Consider the following 19,774-nt stretch of genomic DNA (forward strand, 5'->3'; position numbering starts at 1 on the left):
TGATAAAGTGCAGCAAATCCAGACACTTGAGTGAGGTCAGACCATCCAGAGGGAATAACCAATAGATTACTTCTTGTTCCACTAATTCCTTACACAGTAAAACAAGCCTTCTTGGAAAACAGCCATTTCAATATGTCTATATTAAGTCGATGGGAGCTTGAAAGCACGGTAGTCCAACCCTCTGACCCTCCTTACACACCCCACCCCAAATCCCTCCACTCCAGCTTTCCTCCATCTTATCGCTCTTTCTTGATGAAGCTGCGTGCTACTGTTTGCTTAATACACTGACTACTATTAACAGGGTTTCTGCTCACTGCTTTTATTTCATGTAGTTTCAGCATTTAATGTAGTGGGAAGAATAATAAGAGCTTGACTTCTCGTATGACGCAAAATGGTAAAAAGGCAGACGAAAATATAGTTATAAAAGATAACAACTCTGTGCTTGTGCAAGAACATTTAAATTATGCATTGATACAAAAAGTAAGATAAAGATGCAAAAATGCATTTCATGAAATGTGGTCTTTGTAGATTAAGTATAAATTATGTACATATAAAAGATTATTCTAATTCTTTAAATTAAATATATCCATCTAAAATAAAACTAGAGTATCAAAGTGAAGCCTTAGTTAGGCTTCTTTTTAATGGCATGTTAATGGGGGAATTGTTTTTTCATATCACAGTCTTTATTTATTTTCATTCGTCGTTCAATAGTAAACCAAAAGCACACCTTTATATATTAGATTTAATCAAACAAAATTACACTGTATGTCAAATCATTGTGTGCACACAGCAACACTATGCATAAGACCCTTAAAACACAAATTGATTTAAAAAGGAAATTCAGTGTTATATTCCTTAAGAATACCAGCCTATTTGGGGGTTCAGGGTACATGGAGGTAAGAAGGATTTCTTTTTTTTTTCAAGGTCTTGCCGTAAAATTAAGGTTCTCAGAAACTGGTCAAATCCACAGGGACTCCCTCAAACAGCATGTGTAATGACAAGAAAGAAGAGAACAGACATAAACAAACGTACAAGTGGTTTGGGGCCGGCATCATTACCCTGCATATACATCCTCGCTGTATGGTAATGGGAATAAGTGAAACGCCTAGGACCCTCATTGCAGGGGGGGAGTGTGAGATACGAAAGAACATTTGACACGGGCTAGCCAGCTACAACCATGTGATGTGAACAGGGAAGGGGGAGCAGAAAAAGATGGATTTAAGTATGTCAGGCTTAGGAAATAATGTGGTATTTAAGGTCTGAAAAATCCCATGTCAACCCTTTGGAGCAAGCAGAGAAACATAAATTCTCTGTCGGTCTACTTTTTAGTGTTTTGGGTTGTATCAAATAATCGTGAAAATATATATACATGTATTTCTTTTAGATTTGGCATTGCCTGTGTTATATTTCAATGTGGTTCTTTATTCAGTGTTTATTTCAAATTAAATGGAAAAAAAACTCTTCTGCACTTTAGAAACATTATTTTGTCCTTTTGTGACACAGAAGAGCACCCCTGCTCTGTGTAATGGTATTGTCCACACCCCTCTGTCCCGCCCTCCAGTCATAGACTGAGGCTCTGACTACCCCCCAGCTGCTGGGGCCACACATAACAACAGAGCCCGTTGCTGTTCAGCAGGCCTGTCGGGAGGGGCAACTTTATTGGAGAAACAAGTGCATTGAGACTCAAATATAATCAATATCTCAAATATCATCTCCTAAAGCTGAACAAAAGATCAAACAGGAGAGGTTAAATGACAGCCTAAAAAATATTTATTTTCAGATTGAATTAAATTCTAGAAATGTCAAAGAAATTAGGGAAATTTAAAAAGAGAAAAAAAGGTATTTTAGAGAACTGAGTTATGGAGAAACAAAATTATACAGTTCTGTTTCTATAAAAAAAAACTGTGCAGAACAAAATAGTTCATTCATTGTGTTCTGTTGGGGAATGCTTGGATTCTCCCCCACCCCAAAAACAAAAAGCTCCTTTTTTGTGCTGGCCATGGGCTGAATGCTTTACTTTGCCACCCCAGTCCTAAGAAAACACGCGCCCCTTTCTCCATGCCGGCTGGCCGTACACAGTAGAGCCTATTAATTCAGATCCTTCTCCCTATGAGTGTGCCCACTGCTGAGGACGATGGCAACGCACAGCCAACGCAAAGACAAAACAGTTTGCACAACATTAGCAGAGAAAACACAGTTCATGCAGGGAGCGGGAGGAAACTAAATCAACATTACACTGGAGGATGTGTTCTCCCTCAACTGATATTTTCCTTACGGGGCTCGGGGTACAATGGAGGTTAAGTGTAAGCGCTCAGCTTTTACCCAGGGACGGCTTGTGGAGCTCTGAGCAGGTGCCCTATATTGATGTTTAGACAGAATATAAACATGCTTTATTCATCACGTAAAGAAAAGATGGTCCGTTATCGGGATTATTTAGCCCTGTGGTTAATTTAAAAAGCAAATTTACATTCACATATCCCTGGTAATCTTCTCTTTTATTTTGGTCATTTTTGTCCATTGTGAAAATTGGTAGAGGGCTGTGAGTTTGTGTCATAAATTAACCCTTCCCATGGCTGCTTTACAAACCCCTCAGGTGACTAATTTTGAGTAGACCCTCAGGTGTGATTTCACACATTACAGCCGCTCATGTGGCACCTCTCAGATGGGGCCTCTTAATTATCGCTGCTTAAACTTCTGAGGTGTCTGAATACAAAGGCCAATTACACAAAGCTTGGCTTTATTGTGTTATTTACATCAATAATGAATCTATGTGTGTCTATATTCCTACCTCAAAGACAACATAGAGTACAAGCATATGTTTCATTTGACTGCTTCTAAATAGACTCAGAAACTGTGCTCAGTTGCTGTACAATAAAGTTACACAATATAAATTATTTTTTAATTTCTATTTTTACAAAATCTATTCATCTTTTTTTATTTTAAAGCAATACAATTCAGCAGCCCTGCATTACCATAATTTAAAAGTTACACACATGTCTAAGTAAATACAGGGTGCATTCCAGGAGATAAAATAATGGCCTAATTGGAAAAGAAACCTGCATATGCCAGAACACTCAAACGTCATCTACGGTTTATATTCCTTAAGCAATACTTAGTTTTCACAGACAAGTGGCATTACAGAGCGACTGTTCATCCACTTAGCTTCATTTGCACACCATCACTGCCATTGCTGAGGTTGTATCTATTACACCTTTTTGTGCATCATTAACTTTTAACAAGGCCACAATGGCTTTATTGTTTAAATTGCACATGACTTTGTTTAACGTCAGCATTTCCTCTGCTTACTGACAAGTAGTCACATTTCATAACTAATTAAATTAATCCCTCTCTCCCCGCAAATAGAGTCCACTAAATGGAATTATTTGTATCCAAGTGTCAATATATTAAATCACAGGGGCTAATGAGTCGGGTCACTGCTTTCTTTTATCTTCAGTCTTGCATGTGCACATCTTCATCAGCTAACAGTCTCCTTAAATGGAGGATGAACATGCTGGACTGAGCCTCCCTGGGCGAGAGCCAAGCCCGTCTGACTAGGCTGTTAATGCCCCCACATAATCCTACTAGCAGGCTAACACAGGGCTTTTCAACACACGGGAAAGCACTGGCAGCGCATCATCTACACAGGCGTGTGCACACACAGCAGCACACTTAACACACTCACACATGATCATTTCCCTGCTCTATTATTCTCTTATTATCATGCTAACTGTCTCAATCTAGCTGTGCTAATTGGGGGACTTACACATTCTCTTTAACAATGTCTATTTTTGATTTTTTTTTTTGTGCCAGTGCATTAATAAGAGTCTCGCACAGAGATAATCATTTGTGCCGGGGAGACAACAAAAGCATCTGAGAATACACAAATTAGCGCTATTCTCTTTGTGGAATTACCATACAGCCTGTGTTTATTTAAACTCATCTGCTTGATTTAAAATATTTACCATAATGTTGTAGTTTTGGAGTCTTTGCTTCTCTAAATTGGAAACCAAAGAGACTCACTGCTTTGAATTACCACATTGGATTGAATAGCATGCATATTCTCTTTTTTAGTAACAAAGGCGTTATTGCAAACCAGTACTACTTAAAAAACAATTTATCCTACAGACAAAACATCAATGTTACAGATTTCTACTGTTCATGCTGGGAGATGTGAAACGATGTGTTTAGCACAATAAAGTACATAGACATTGTTAATGCTTAGGTAATAAGCTCTTCATAGAAATGGTTACACAGTCTCTGTTCAAAGGCATAATGATAGAAACATCGGGCTGTGTAGGGCTTGTGGAAAGTATAAACACAATTTGACTCAGACCAATTATTAGAGGGCAACTGCTTTTCAGTGACAAATACCTTACATTGACTTCATGATTCCTGTTACAATGAGACTGTGACCCCAACGTCCTTAGCACACACGCTGCAATAGCATCACACATCAACAAGGATGTGAACGTCCTTGAATAGCACAGCTACAGCGAGGCTGGATTTGACTCAAAATCTGTTGAATAAATTGAGGATGGTTGCTGGCCAGGCTAAATGTTCACTCGCATTCAGCTTAAACAATTTTCACCACCATCTGCTTTACAAGTCAATATTCACCAAGCTACTACAGATGTTTCCTTAACATTTGGAAACAATGTTTATAACTTCATAGATGGCATGGTTGAGGAACCAAAATAAATACATTGTCATAATTTATAGGTCAACTCGTTTTGGAGCAAACTGAAGCAACAACAATCATAGTCCCACCCCTGTGTATTCTCAGGTTCCTTTTTTAAAAGAGGGAAATGGGAAATACATGTGCAACTGACTTCAATACATTTCTGTCCAGGTTTTTTTGTTATCTTCTAGACATGTATAAACTGCAAACAACAGCATGAAAAATCATGTTGTCCTTAGTAAAACAAAAGTGGTGTTAAAGAAAATATGTGCCTCTTCTCTTTTAAAGAATGACTGTATATCCTTGTTCTATCAGACTACATGTCTGTGTATTTGTTGTCCTCAGGTTCATCTCAAAATATACGCCTCAACCTCCAGACTGTCCACCTTTAAATTATGGGCTGCTAAATGCTGGTGTAATTGAGTTTCATCTTTAATCTCGGGACCTTTAGCATCTAACCATTGAACGCCTGCAGGCCCCCCACTGTTTCTTTACACCATTAAAGACACATGTGAGAAATCCTCCAAGACTTTGAAGTGTGCAGTGGACAACAATATATTGGCCTTTTACTCTTTTTATCTCTGGCTTCTCTTTAAAATGGAAGAGAGACAAACATTCTGCATGTGTGCTTTTGTATAATTGCGCACACAAGGTTAAAGGTAGGAGGCACATATAGTGTGTGTGTGTGTGTGTGTGTGTGTGTGTGTGTGTGTGTGTGTGTGTGTGTGTGTGTGTGTGTGTGTGTGTGTGTGTGTGTGTGTGTGTGTGTGTGTGTGTGTGTGTGTGTGTGTGTGTGTGCGCGTGTGTGTGTGTGTGTAAAAAAACATATCATTAAGGTTTTAAAAGCATGTTTGTAATCAACATGGTAGACAATGGCCTCGAAGGACATTTATAATCTCTCAAATCTCACAGTGTGTTCACCCAATGACGATATCATGACAGTGTGATATTTTCAATGGATAGTTTATTTAAATGAAATGAAAAGTGTCCCGCTGTTTCATCTGGGGAGCTCTGTTTTCTTCAGCCTGTTTCTGAAGATAAAGTTCATCCTGACCTTTCTGCCAATATTCATTCTCTTGATGTGTGTATCAATGCGCGGCGCCCTGTGTGCCTGTGTGTGATCGCCTCTGTGAATGTGTATGAGTATCTGCGTGTGAGTGTAAGCTAGACAGACATATCCTTGAGGAATGCTTGAACCTGGGTTATACCATTAATTGCCGCAAGGCTATGGACAGATCTGTCACTTCGGAGCTCCAAATGTATTTAATTTTGTGTATAGAAAGAATTTAATTTACTGTTATGTGGTTACCACGATTCCGTATTTCTGCTCCCATATTAGTAATATGCATATTGTCCTTAATGTAGCAAGGAAATCCATATGAAAGAACATGCCAGTCAACTGAGACAGCACTCTGATGAACAACATGATGCTGTTTATCTGTTCATCTGCGGCCACTGCTCATCCATTAGGAGCATGAGAAAGCGGCTGTGACTATGAAACAGAAAGCCTTGAAGAGGAGACTTAAATAATGCCCAGTGTGCCTGAGTGAAAGACTGAACAGTGTGCTCATTATTTCTATTTTTTGTAATTTCAATGTGCCTACACAAAGACTCCGAGAGATAAGTAGATAAACTAGTTCTCTGCTAATATAAATGTTTAAATGTCACATGTGTCTTGGTGGGGTTTCAAATGTTCAACTGAATCAAGAGTTAATCTCATCCTGGGATTGAATTAGTGCCAAGACGATTTCAACTCAGAGGATGGACTGAAGGAATACAAACAAGCCGAGGGAAAAACACACAAAGCCTTGAGCTTAAACTTTTGATAAGCCCCTAACACTGCAATCAAAACATCTGCTATCTTAAAACAAGTGACATTGTAATCCAGAAGGACAAAGTCTAAATCTCTATCCCTCTCTTGTAGGAATGATGGAGAAGGATAAAAAGAGAGATGGCTATTCAAAAGAGAAACATGATTAAACACCAAGCTGCTTTGCTCCAAACCTCACTAACTAAATCTCTATAACTTCATACTTCTGACAAATCCCCTTCAATACACATGCAAAAACTCTTAAAAAAACACATAGCGTGCCAACAAAAGTCTCCCCTCGCAGCCCCCATGGTTTTATTGTTGGGACGGTTTACAATGTCCACTGATGTGATCAGTTACATCATCAATACAAGGCCTTAACTTAACCCTCTCCTTGTTTTCTCCCTGAAGCCAAAACAGAAGGTCTTTGATGGCCACTGGGGTCTTCAATAAAGTTTAGTGCTCTCCATTCTACAGTGATAGCAGAGTAACTCAATCCCCCAACACTGCTTACCACTTTGCTAAAAGTCTCTGACATAAACGCTGGAGGCTTGTTTACAGAACTAATTAAGTCGAAGCTGTTATATATTAAGATGGCCAGGGCATTTTTAAGAGGCAGCAGTAATGAAAACAGAGTGGCAAAAATGCTTCACTAACCCCTGACTCTATTTTATCTACTCTCTTTCCTACTTCACTTTGAGAGAAGTGACTATCATCACGCTGGATATTTGCAGGAACTAGGTTAGGGAGAAAGAACATCTTCTGATTTATAGGACATGCTGATAAACAATGTTGCAAAGCATCACAATTATTTGAAGTATTGCGATTGATGCATGTTTGTTCCCGGCTGGTATTCAGTCTTCATTGTGCAGCCAGCAGAGGCTGATGGGAGGTGGAACAGATGGTCTGACCATGGGAGTCTTTTGTTTAATTGTTGATGTGATTTATTTTTTCAGGAAAGATCAGTGGCCCATTGGTCAAGGGAGAGTCTGGCTAACTAGGCTCTGCAAGGAAGGACTTTACTTATATCTCTGTTCAAGTGTTTGAAATGGATATTTAAAAGTGCGTTCCCTTACACTCTCAAGCACCCCACCCTCTCTCAAAACTATGTATCAAGTGGAATCTTCAGGTATCATTTGCCTTTAACTTCATGATGAAAGCAAGGGCCTTTAAAAGTGAGATGCATTAAGGACTATGCCCTTATGCTCAATGAGCATGAGTGAAGGGCCCTCTATGGTATGAGTAATACTAGCTCCTCAGTAGTGTATAAGGTACTTCAATTTTAGAGTGTTTTCTACACAGAATGTCATGCTCTGTGCTTCTCCTTAGTGGAATTATTTTTCTAATAGACTGTCCACTGTTGAAGTGAGAGGTCCAGGCGTGTGGATTCACAAGATCATGTTGACAGTACGGCCTTTCTCTTGCAAAGAGCTCTTGAAAGAGTCGTTTTGATTTCCTGCCAGTAAATCCAGTTGTTGTGCTCAAACTGATGTTTGAAATGAGAAGTTCGCTTTGCCTAAGTGTATCATCAAAACAATGTGTTTGTGATGCCCCATAGGAACTGTCATAAAGCAAAAACAAAAAAGAAATAGTATCTCCTGTGAGGAATGCTTAAAGATGCTGAATGAGCAATTTGTTGCAAGTAAAAGTTTGAAGATGTTGATAAACAAAAACGGGAAAATGAAAGGACAAGTCAGGGAGTTGTCAGTGAGAAGAACAAGCAGGGGGAGGAGGAGGTGAATGGAGAAGGATGAGCCTGACACTAAGCACACCCAGCAGGATAACGTTAGCTTCACGCAGGCAGCCAGGCTCACAGCCTTGACCGCTGCCAGGATAACCCTGTACCGTCTGACCATGGCCAGCTACAGGCTGCATGGGTGGTCTTTCATTACAACACTATGCACTGTATCACATAGGGTACACACACAAACACACACACTAATGAGAATGTCTGTGAGATGCTTGAATCAATACACAAATGAAGGACCTTTAGGAAGTAAAAAAGCCGTACATCATAATGATAATGTACATTTCAGAAGCCCAGTGCTGTGAAAGCATGCCACGTCGCCCTGCTGAGACTGACTTGCTTCAGAGGCATTTACCAGCCTCTTTCATGTCCCCCACCTCCAGGCTCTCCTCCAACAGGACTCATTAGCTGTTGTTTCCCCCCTCCTCCCTCACCTTTTTTTTTTGTTCATTAAGATGTGCTAATTATTCTCCTCCATATTTTAAAGCCCTCCCGATTACCAACAGGCAATTAACATTTGATGAGAGTGATGAATGTTAGTGTGACACAAGAATTAAAGATACAAAGACAAGACGTTTCAGAAAAGATGAGAAGGAGAGGCTTACAGTATTTTGCAATGATATTTACTTTAATGTCTAATTTGATTGATCTGTGCTTTTAAATCCAGACATGTGGTGCATGGTGACAGTGGTGGTGCGAAGAAGTGCGAGGTGTTAGAAGGCCAACAGAAACACTTTCACTGACCTGGATCTGTTGCTGGAGGAGGTTGATTTTGTGCTGCTGCTGCAGAAGCTGCTGCTGTTGTCTTGCAATCTATTTGGAAACAGAAGTAAAGAAAACAATTAAATAAATGAGAAAATCAAGAACAAGAAATCTCCTTTTTTGTATAACATTAAATACGATAGAAACTGTGCTGCAACGGCAGGTACAACATGAGACAAACTGCTACATTTTAATAAGTGTATTCAGACTATTTTAAATGAATGGTTACACTGAAAATAATGGATACTAGAATGTAGCAGATTAATAATGGAGGATAATATAACGTTTCTTTTCTTTGACAACTATTCTGACAAAAACACATTTTCAAATTCCTAATGAACTGAGTTGAACTGCACAGTCAAAATTAGTGGTGAAAATAATAAATGATTTAGAGGAAAGACGAACGTGGTTATGATGTACGGGTGACGGAGGTCCCTGCCGCCCCTGAGTGACGAGCGGCCACACCGCAATCCTTCTAATCCCAGTAGTCCCCCTTTCTACATGCCCACTTCATTGAGCATGACAACCTAGTTTTAAGTGTCATTTAATTTTCATTTTTAAATATAATTACAAAGTGTTCACTGTAAGATATCGGTCGTCTGCAAATGTGTCAAGATTAATTTGTGCTGGCTTCCTCACAAGTGTCAACAGTTAATTACTGTGTTGTATCTTGATGGCTTGATGACATACTGGCTCTCAGCGGGCTCCCTCTCTCCCCCTACCACTCTATCTCTCTCTTCCATATTATTAATGTTTTTCCATTTTGAAATAAGATCAAATAATAAAATATCTTATATCACTGTTCATTTATGCTGCAATGTCCACAAAGTCTACCAGTTGAGTGTAGTTTGCAAATGAACATCATCGATCGAAAAATAAATCAATACTGTTAATGTATTATTAGTGTACTATGACCAAATGCATCACTCCAAGGTATATGGTCTATCTTTTCATTTACCACGGGAAGGTCTGAGAGTGTGCTGAGAAAACTCTGAGTGAACTCCTTGCTGATAATTGACTCATAGCCATTAGGGTGGCTGGTGATAATAAAAGTGTCGCCCGTGTGGATAGTTTGTGTCCTTATTTCTTCCCAGACATTAACACACTTCATGGCCTCTGCTAATTTGCTGATTTGTACAATATGGCTCATTGGCCTGATTTGTGCTGCAAATCTAATGCCAGGCTTGTTCTAATAGGAGTCGATTTATAAGATATAGAGGACTTCCATGTTTAATATAACGTTAAATTTGCACATTCCCTCGCATTTGTTAGTACAAGTCATAATAACATTTTTCAGAGCACGCAGCATAAATGTGGGCGAAAGAGCATGACAGAAATATCTGAAGTTATGTAGAATATAAAATGCCTTAAATCTAATATTCCAAATTCCTACCAAGGAGAAAGATTTTATTGGCATATTTCAGGCATGAAATGTAATAGAGAGTCAAGTGACAAGCTTTTTTAAAATGATTTAACAGGGTTTATTATAGAGATGAAATGGGAAACAGAGTAAACAAGTAAAAGGAAGAAGGGTGTGGAATGAATATTTTAAATAGTAATGAAGAAAGGAAGGGAAGAAAATATGTGCGAAATATGAATATGGTGAAAGGGAAAAGGCTAATAGCTGGAGTGCAACGGGAGATACTCTGAAAAAGGTAAACCGTGAGCAGTTACCTGTTCCTGCTGCTGACGAGCTAACTCCATTTGCTGCCTCTGTTTCTCCATCTGTGAGGCGGCAAACTTCTTCTGTTCGTCGTGGGCAGCCAGGAGCTGCTCTCGCAGGCAGATCAGCTGGGTGATCATTGTAGAGAGCTGGTGTTCCTTTTCTGCCAGGCTCTCTGGAGTTCCTAGTGAGGGAATACAGAGAACGATGTCAGGGGTGAAAAGGAACAATTGGTAAAAAGGTGACATAAATATAGAGATACATGTAGGTTTGCACTAGGTACTGTATACCTGAAAAAAAAAAAAAAATACTAAAAAGGTTTCATAGTGGCCTTAACAACAAAAACAGGGTTGACGAATTTGTAAAAAAAAAAAAAAGCTTGCAATAAGCATTGGTCATTATAAACTACTACATTTAGAAAAGTGACCATGCTGCACACGCCGATCATCATATTGTGCTATAGTGCCAAACACAATATATCGTACAAAGAAAACCACAGAGGCAGCAACCAACTGGAGTGAATTCACTAGAAAGTGTTAAGGTCACACACAGCCTGGAGTTATCTACTTAGTGTAGCTAGTGTTCAGAGCTTTCACAAGAAGAAAGGGAAGGAATTGTTCCCGGCATATAGACAAAGAGCTGCAGGGAGCTGTCAAACTGAGATGACATGTCAGACTTCCAGGGGTGAATATAAAGAAAAGTGTTAAGAGTCAGTGTAAGCCTAAAAAAATACAACATTTCTTTATTGTATGGCCATTCTTGCAAGCTATTACAGAAGGAACAAAATAAAACGGTTGTTCAGATTTGGCAAAAAATGCACCAAAAAGGATGTTTAACCACCAAATGTGCTCTGAATGCACTACAACTATAAGGAGAACTGAACAATGCATTCTTTATTTGTATTATCTTTGTAGCTACTGTATGCATAATTGAAAAAATATAAAAGCAATGACAGACCAATAGGCTTACTTCTCTCTACAGCCACATGTCCACACTGTGTGATAGAGAGAGAGCGGCTCCGCTGCACTGCTCTCTCCCTGCGCCTAATCAATGCTAAGTGATCCTACCATTGACTTACACCGCCAACATAATTGCCAGTGAGAGGCTAGACAGTAACTCACTCTCCTCCCACTGCACTCCTGTGTGACAAGCTGATCTGGGAGAACATACCAAAAAGAAAAAAAGAGCCGGGACAACCGACAGAAGACACAGAAAGAGGGAGAGACAGTAAGAGGGAGAAGGATAAAAGGATAGAGATCCAGATAACAGTACAGTGAAGATTGGCCTGGAGCCAGCAGGAGCTGAATTCTTTCCTGGGTGTCTTCCTCTCGTCTCTGGCCACATCTGTCTTGAGTTTCTCCGAGAGCTCCCTGGGGCCCTCTCCACTCAAACTATTTTAATTTGACTAAACACCTGATTTATTTTATCTCTCCGATGAGGAAAGCCGTTTGTCTTAATAGGGCTTGTCAACCTCCAGAACCCATTCAGGGCAATTTACTGGCAGGCTTGTCTGAACCTCGGTTCGCCCCGCTCTGCCTCCGCTGCCTGCTGCAATGGAAGAGAGCTGCAATTCTCCATTTATCCTCCTAAGGAAAAAAAAGCACCTTAAAGCAGCTATTCATTGGGCCAGTGTTCAGTTTCTAAGGCCTGAATTGACTTCCTATTCACCCGACTACACTTGTTGTGAATGGCTTATCTGTAAAATTGATACAATCAGCACCAATTTTATTAACCTTTGGCTGTGTCCATGAACGAGCTGCCTTTTACAGGTCACTAGCAAGATACATCAGTCGTTGTCACAATAAATCACGGCTATCAATACTGTGGGAGGGAGGAGCGGGGGACTAAAGAAAAAACATAAAGAAAGACAGGAAGGGAGAAAGTAAGAACAGAGATAGAAAATTCCCATCCAGATGAAGATGATGGCCATCATGCCTTCAGGGCAGCATAGATGACCTTGAGTTGGAAACTAAACTTCTGGACTCACTGACGCCCTCTCAGCCTGCCTAAGTACACATTTCTGAAGATCACTCACTAGTTTTAAAGTATCAACACTGTGGAAAAAAGATTGAAAAAACTGAATAAACAGCACATATATTTTGTGTTTGTGTGCATTTATGTGCAGGCAGACTGGTGCTAAGTGTCCAGAGAAGGAATATAAATAGAATAGTGTGAAGAGCTTCGTATTGCTCCAACACCAAAAGAATACTAACAGAGGGCTCTTTGTTTTGATGTTGAGCTAAACTATGAAAAGTCTACATTGTCCTCTGTATTGCAATTTGGGCTACAAGTGAAAATTGTAATAAAACGTTTTGGGCATCTAAATATGAAAAGCTGGTTGGGGAATTTTAACATTAAGACATCCACACTTAGCAGAAAAACAGGCGCATCTTTTTTTTGTAAGGGGGTTGGTGTAGACATCTCTTTCTTCCTGCTTTAAATTATGGATCAGCTTTAAAATGCGGATAAAACTTTTATTGGGTGGTTCAGAAAAGGAGAGTCGTGGTCTGTGTCTGACCAGCCTGCTGACAAAAGAGGCAGTTTCCTGCATATTGCATGGCTTTTAACAGCAGTGGGGCTGGGGTCTGCCCGTTAACATGTCTCCTCACATTGCGCTTCCGACGGCAGACAGACAGCCCAGAGATGCCTTGGCGCTACATAAACCCAAGCAGTCGGCCCAGACCTAACATGTTGTGACATCCTCCTGTTATATGACTGAAGCCCAGTAGGACAATACCAGCCTGACACAGGAAGAGGATCCCAGGAGTGAGCGGTCAAGCTGTGCTGGCGCTTTTCTTGTTTTCTTTCTCAGGCCACCGTGTCAACTTCAGCTATGTTAGATTGACACATAGGAAGAGGAGGAGACCGTAAAGCGGTTTTGTTCACTCTCAACGCATTCAGCCTTCACCTTTTGAGATTCCTTCCTCTTTTAAATGTCACAAAGTAGGGCAGAAAACATCAACGACGGGTGACTAAATAAATGATAAGAGGAAAACAAGCAGAGCCATGGTTGCTTGGGGAGGGCTGGGGGTATTTGAGCCTTGGGGTCTTTGGATAAAAGGCACTTTGTAGGGGTGCGATTTGTTCTGTCCAATACCCACATCTCCCTCTCTCTTGGCTCCCTCCTCTCTGCTCTAATCAAGCAGTCTCTAATTTGGGTTCCAAGACCAGTACCGGGGAAAAAGAAGGAGGCTTGTTACTTTGAAGAGTCCCGAGTGAATAACACAGATAAAAGATTCAGGCACAAAAAGAGAAGAAAAGCGAGGGGGGGTGAGGGTGAAAAGGGGGAAAATCACAAGGCACCCTATTCTCTTCCCTTCCTTTGGTTAAGACAGCTGAGCCATTATGACCAGATCTGAATTGAGTTTTTAGCGCCAGAAGACTGGAAATTCTTTGTCTCTCTATCAGTCAGCTTTTGTGGATGCTTCCATATGCTGCAAGCCCATCCTAAGTAAATTAAGACTTGTTTAAATGCTCCAAATGTACCAAGTTGTATCCACAGACCGCACATGACTTTAATGCCTTGTGAGCTAAGGCTCTCTCTCTGCTCTCCTAAAGTGTGTGGGAATCTAGACATGAGTGTGTACAGATGTGTGTTTGCGTGCTCCTCCAATCGATAAAAGGCTCATGCCTCTGAGTAAATGCATACGTGTGTGAACTACGCGGTCATGTGACCCTCTTTTTCTGTAAAACACAAAGAGCCAATTGAGTTGCAGCAAATGGCATCTATTGGTATTTATTTTCTGTTCAAAATAGAAAGATTTTTCTGTTCACATACCTTTCTTCAAAACCATGAACCAATTCAACAACCGCATGAAAGCAAGCAAACCCCTGTACCAAATTCACTTTTGTGATATTGAATATGATAAGGTTTTGTGCGTTGGTCAGAGTAAAATGTCATATTGAACATTTAGTATGGCAGAAAACCAAGCTAAAATAACAAGAGCTGGGTTTATGGTATCCTTACGCTTTTAACAGCTATATACACTTGTTCAACAATGCTACAAGGCCATATGTGTTTCCAGTTATATGGTGTTAACGCGTCTCCATGCCCTACAACCGAGACAATATGAGCAACAGCTGTTTTACCTGGCTCGCTGCCTCTGCCATGATATAAAAGCTGTTAATCTTGCCAATAAAACCCCATTAACAAGCATGAGCATTGACTCACAAGCACGTGTCATCCACTGGCAGCAATGATCCTCAGTCCATATGCTTTCATAGAATGTATGAACCTTTATTCTAAGAAACTGCCCATTTTCTTGTTAAAGAAACAGTCAGATCTTGTCAAAGGATTAAAACCATAAAAATGGATGTGCTTGAGACTTGTGAAAGCTTTTAACTTGCTAATGGCAGACTGTGACTATACTTTTCCAACAGCATTTCTATATGTCTATCTGTATGTGTGTGCACATGGATTTGAGTATTGACAGATAGGACTTTAAGACTTTTACAGAATTATGTAAATTGGTCAGTCGAGGTCTAGTTTGTTTTAATGAAAATCTGATTGGCATACGGAGAGGTTATTAAGAAAAGCACACTTCATCTACTGTGGTTTTACCGTTCATGCCGAACATTGATGGAGACTAATATTTTGATGATAGCAGAAGCCTCACTCTTCAGTATAATTATGCTAATGTTTAAGCTCCAGCACTTCACTGTCTACCCATGACACTGGACAAGGTACTTCATCAAAGCCAAGATCGAGGCTCAACCTGAACATATTACTCCACAGGGAATGCCACTGGCCCTGAAATTCACTCTGAGGACAAAAAAATTATTCTGCACAAAAACTTTACTTCTGGTCTTTCATTTATTGAATAAATTATTCTTTCAATCTATAATACAGTGCCACAAACCATGGATCCTGCCGCCATGCAGGTTGTTGTACGTATGCAAGGCAGTTCATAAGATGACAGAAAAACAAAGTCCAATCCTTCTATTCATCTTTTCTGACTTGATAGTAATGAGTCTCACCCGTGTGCCCTTAAAATAGAAAAGTTTTCAAGGTCCCTCTCATACAAAGCGCTTTAAGCCTGGAAGACAGTGATCAAGGCAACAGCTAACTGTCTGCAAAACCTTGGAGGTGAATTAGGAGTTAGATGATAACTCTGTATTTTCACAAAACATTTATTCATCGGTCTTACCTATACAGCGGATAAGAATTAAATATAAGAAAAAACGTCAAATGACTGCTAAACAAAAAACACAAAGACATTGCTGTGTTTTGCATGCAAGTACAAAAAGCAATACAAATAAAGACCTTTCAATTAAAAAAATATCCAGACAAATACGAAAGATGTAGCTATTTTAACATACATTTTACAGTGTAGAGTCTACACTGTAAAATGTATGTTAAAATAGCTACATCTTTGGTATTAATATTATATTTACAATATTTATATTTCTGATTACATTTCATGTTAGAATATGTAAAGTAACTTTACAATTATTCATACAAAACGCTGTTGTAAATTTGCCATAAATGACGTAAAAAAATGTCTTAGTCGAGAATGAAAGCCCTGAAAGTTGTACACACTTTCTTACAGAATTTGAATGTAAAAGTGCCAATGCATATTTAGTATGAATGAGATTTACCTTAAAATTAATATTCTACATTTCACTGTGTGGAAATTAATTGTGGAATTAGAGTGTGAGGTTTTACGTGGAATCATCAGTCAGAATGTCTTTGGACTGTAATGCGTGATTTCTCTTTAAAAGAAAATAGGATTATAGTGTGAGGGGGAAAAAGGAGGCTGAGCTTGCAATTCAAGAGGTATCATAAGAAATGTGAAAGTAACTGATTGATATCTGAAAAACTCCCATTGCTAATTTGCATGCACTTTTATTCAGATGTCTGTTTCGAATGAATGATATATCTAAATATCGTCTTCATTAACATCCTTAGTATTAACATTTGCTTTACTGTGGAAAAGCTGATCAATCTTTTAGGGGAGTTTGTCTTAAATAAATGACAGGTGTGTTTTTGTCAGCTCCGTAAATGTTTTACATTCTTTTCAAATGAAAACAGTAGTAGTACGCTTGTTTCCATGACATGTATTATACAACTTTAAAAGTCATTAGTTAAACAAACCATGACAAACCACTGAAATATAATTCAAAACACAAACAGAGAACCCTATCACACAAACCCACATACACTAGCACAGCAGTTCCCTTTTTACCTCCATTGCCACAAGCTAAATTCCTCAATTCATTAGAGGAGAAAAACACACAGTCCAACACTCTCATACATTCATCTGGCAAATGTGGCCTGAGGAATAATGATTTACTGTGGCTCATATTTCACCTGAGTGCACAGGGCAAACAGTTGACTGAAGTGTTGTGGAGAAAATGCTAACTGAGGCATTTTTGACTGGAGCAACTGGACAGATACTGTTTTGTGCTGTTTGTGTGAATGTTTTTGTATGTTGAATAAACATTATATACATAATATTTATATACAGTGTGTTGTAAAAACACACCATTATTTTACTACTAAGCTCTTCCTTTCAGTGTCAGCGAAAATGTGTGCACCAACATTGTGCTGTGCATCTCCAGTGGCATCAAAACCTCACTATATGGAAGCCATTAGGAATAAAGTTTCATTTTAAAGTGAATAATCATGTTTTGAAGCCAACCCTCGTGGCTGAACAATATGGGCTCTGTGTTCACACAGTGGACTCCTTTCTGTGAGTGCAGGAGTAAAGCCAGCACAGGTAGGGCCAGCATCAAATCAGTCTCAGCTGCCGCCCTGCCCTGCCCTGTGTTCTCCTCCTAAACAGCTTCCACTTATCTGCCTGCCACAGGACTGTCTGCGTGCACTCGACCACTGTCATGTGGACACCATTCTCAAATTGATTGTGACAGTGCAAGAGCCTCGATTTTTCTGCTTCAGAATTCAAGCTGCCATATCAACACTAGTGTACAATGTTAAGCATTTTTCTTATTTTAATATTTTTTGCAAATTCCTAGAGAATGAATACAGCTTGTGTTCCAATTTAGTAACCACGTTTTTTTCTTCATGTTTAGGTAAATGCTTGAGCATTTTGCTTCTTTTTTTTTTTCTCCCAATGGGGGTCCGGGAAACTGGCACTCAGCAGGGAAACTTAAACAGCTCTGTATGAGGCTCAAAGACCCTGCACATAGCAAGCATGCAACAGAGAGCAACCTTATCTGCCTTAGGACGCTGTGTACTATATTTGTATGCATTTGACACATGCATGTATGTGTGTGTATATATATATATATATATATATATATATATATATATATATATATATATATATATATATATATATATATATATATATATATATATATATATATATATATATATATATATATATATATATATGTACATATATACACAGGGACATAATGATTGTACGTCTCCTAAATCATGTGTAGAATGGGGGCTTTGCATCTCTTTGAGGTTTATAATTGTAAATGTCTAAGTACCCGTCTAAAATCTTTTTTTCTCTACTCCTTGCACTCCTCCTTCCACCTTGCCTGCCATTATCTGCTACTTTCTGTGGTTTGGAGCCCTTCCAGCCGGCCTCCCTTTCTTGCTCTGTGGTTTTGTTCAGGAGATTTCATCTCCCTCCTTCATCGTTCCAGCAGATTGACAGCTAAGCTCAGGTATGAAAACAAACAGTTAGCTCTGGAATTGACTGGTGAAAAGAAATCCGCCACTAATGCTCCTTCGCAAGCTCTCCTTTTTGCATTCCCTGCTGATGCTAAGCCCTAACAGCATACAAGAAAAGGCAGATGGAGATTTGAGATCATTAACCCTTAATAACACCATCTACATGTCTGGTTTAAGCACACAGCCTCTACTGGATTACTACGATTGTTTCTACTGACTGTAGAAGCTAAAGTATGTCTTTACCTCGGAAGCAGCACATTATGTAGCCAAACACCCACATAAGCTATAATTATAGATGTGTCATCTGTAAGAGGTAAATGGTTGGTTGGGTTCACAGACTTTGAAAGCAAATCTCTGATGTTGATACTATTGTTTTGTTTTGTTTTGTTTATTGTACGTGTGTGTTCATCTCAACGGGATAAAGTATTCAGGGCATGTTTGAACACAACTGCAGTTAAAGAATGTCTTTCTTTTCATGGGTAAAAGCCCCAGGACAAATTCTGTCACACCTATTGTTTTTCATTTATGTATGTTTCCTAAGAGCAAGATTAAATGAGTTCCTCGCCAGACAAATTCCACCACTTGCCTCTGCAATTACACAATTACTTATTTTTCAAGGTTTTAGTGGCACAATGTCAAAAGGTAGCCTATAAGGTGCACAGTATAATTAGTGAAGGAATTGGTGAGCGATAAGCACAGAATACACAAGGCCGTTGTGCCAGTACTGTAGTCTTTATCTGCATGTCAGCTTTTATTCATACTTTCTTTCATTTATTTGAAACCTACAGGCATGTTTGTCTTTTGTACTGATTTTAACCTAACAATTAATTGAACCTCTGATTCATCATAACACTTTAGATCTTAATCATAAGGTGGTTTTAAGCAAGGTACCTTTGTTTGTGTTTTAATTAGGCGGACCTTGTGCGTCTCCAACCCTGGGCTCCTTTTTAATTGCCCATATTTACATCAGGCAGACATCAAACGCAGAGAGAGAGACATTTGTAAGGGGGAGCACAAAGCAGCCCTTTGAAATGTCTACAGTCATATGAAATGGCATGCTAATTAAAAATCTAAGGCTGCCACTGTGATAGGAGAAGCATTTATATTTGTAACTGTGGTGTATAGACTGTCTCTATAACTCATCAACAGACAGAGGCCAGAGTGTTTATTATCAGACTCCCTACCTGTTTACAGACCACCAAGTAACCTTCCCGTTCCCATTCATCAAACAGCAGAAATGCCCTGCCTGTAATTTAACAGACCGGCTTTCAAAAGGCTAAATCATTTAAAACATTTTACCCATTGCACTTTGATCTACAGTGGCATACAACATACTAGGGCAGGTACAATGAATCTAGTTTACCAAGCAATGATTTATCCTTCAGTTCATTAAGGTTATTGCCAATAAATAAACTTATTAGAACATTCAACAGCCTTTTTTCCCTCTCCTCTGTAATTCCATAATT

The 19,774-nt window shown here is 39.3% G+C and overlaps 1 protein-coding gene across 8 annotated transcripts in view; it reads right to left on the minus strand.

Annotated features, from left to right (window-relative positions):
* The window catches only part of sox6 (SRY-box transcription factor 6), a 126,351-nt gene that overhangs the window by 42,724 nt on the left and 63,853 nt on the right, over positions 1-19,774 (minus strand). For all 8 annotated transcript variants that reach the window (XM_034116737.1, XM_034116741.1, XM_034116739.1 and 5 more), the window contains 2 exons: positions 10,672-10,844; positions 8,980-9,048 (listed from right to left, as the gene is read on the minus strand). In XM_034116737.1, coding sequence (XP_033972628.1) covers positions 8,980-9,048; positions 10,672-10,844 — 242 coding nt within the window. The remainder of the gene's footprint in view (positions 1-8,979; positions 9,049-10,671; positions 10,845-19,774) is intronic.

The sequence above is a fragment of the Trematomus bernacchii genome, unplaced genomic scaffold (assembly GCF_902827165.1).
Source record: "Trematomus bernacchii unplaced genomic scaffold, fTreBer1.1, whole genome shotgun sequence".
In the NCBI taxonomy this organism is placed as follows: domain Eukaryota; kingdom Metazoa; phylum Chordata; class Actinopteri; order Perciformes; family Nototheniidae; genus Trematomus; species Trematomus bernacchii.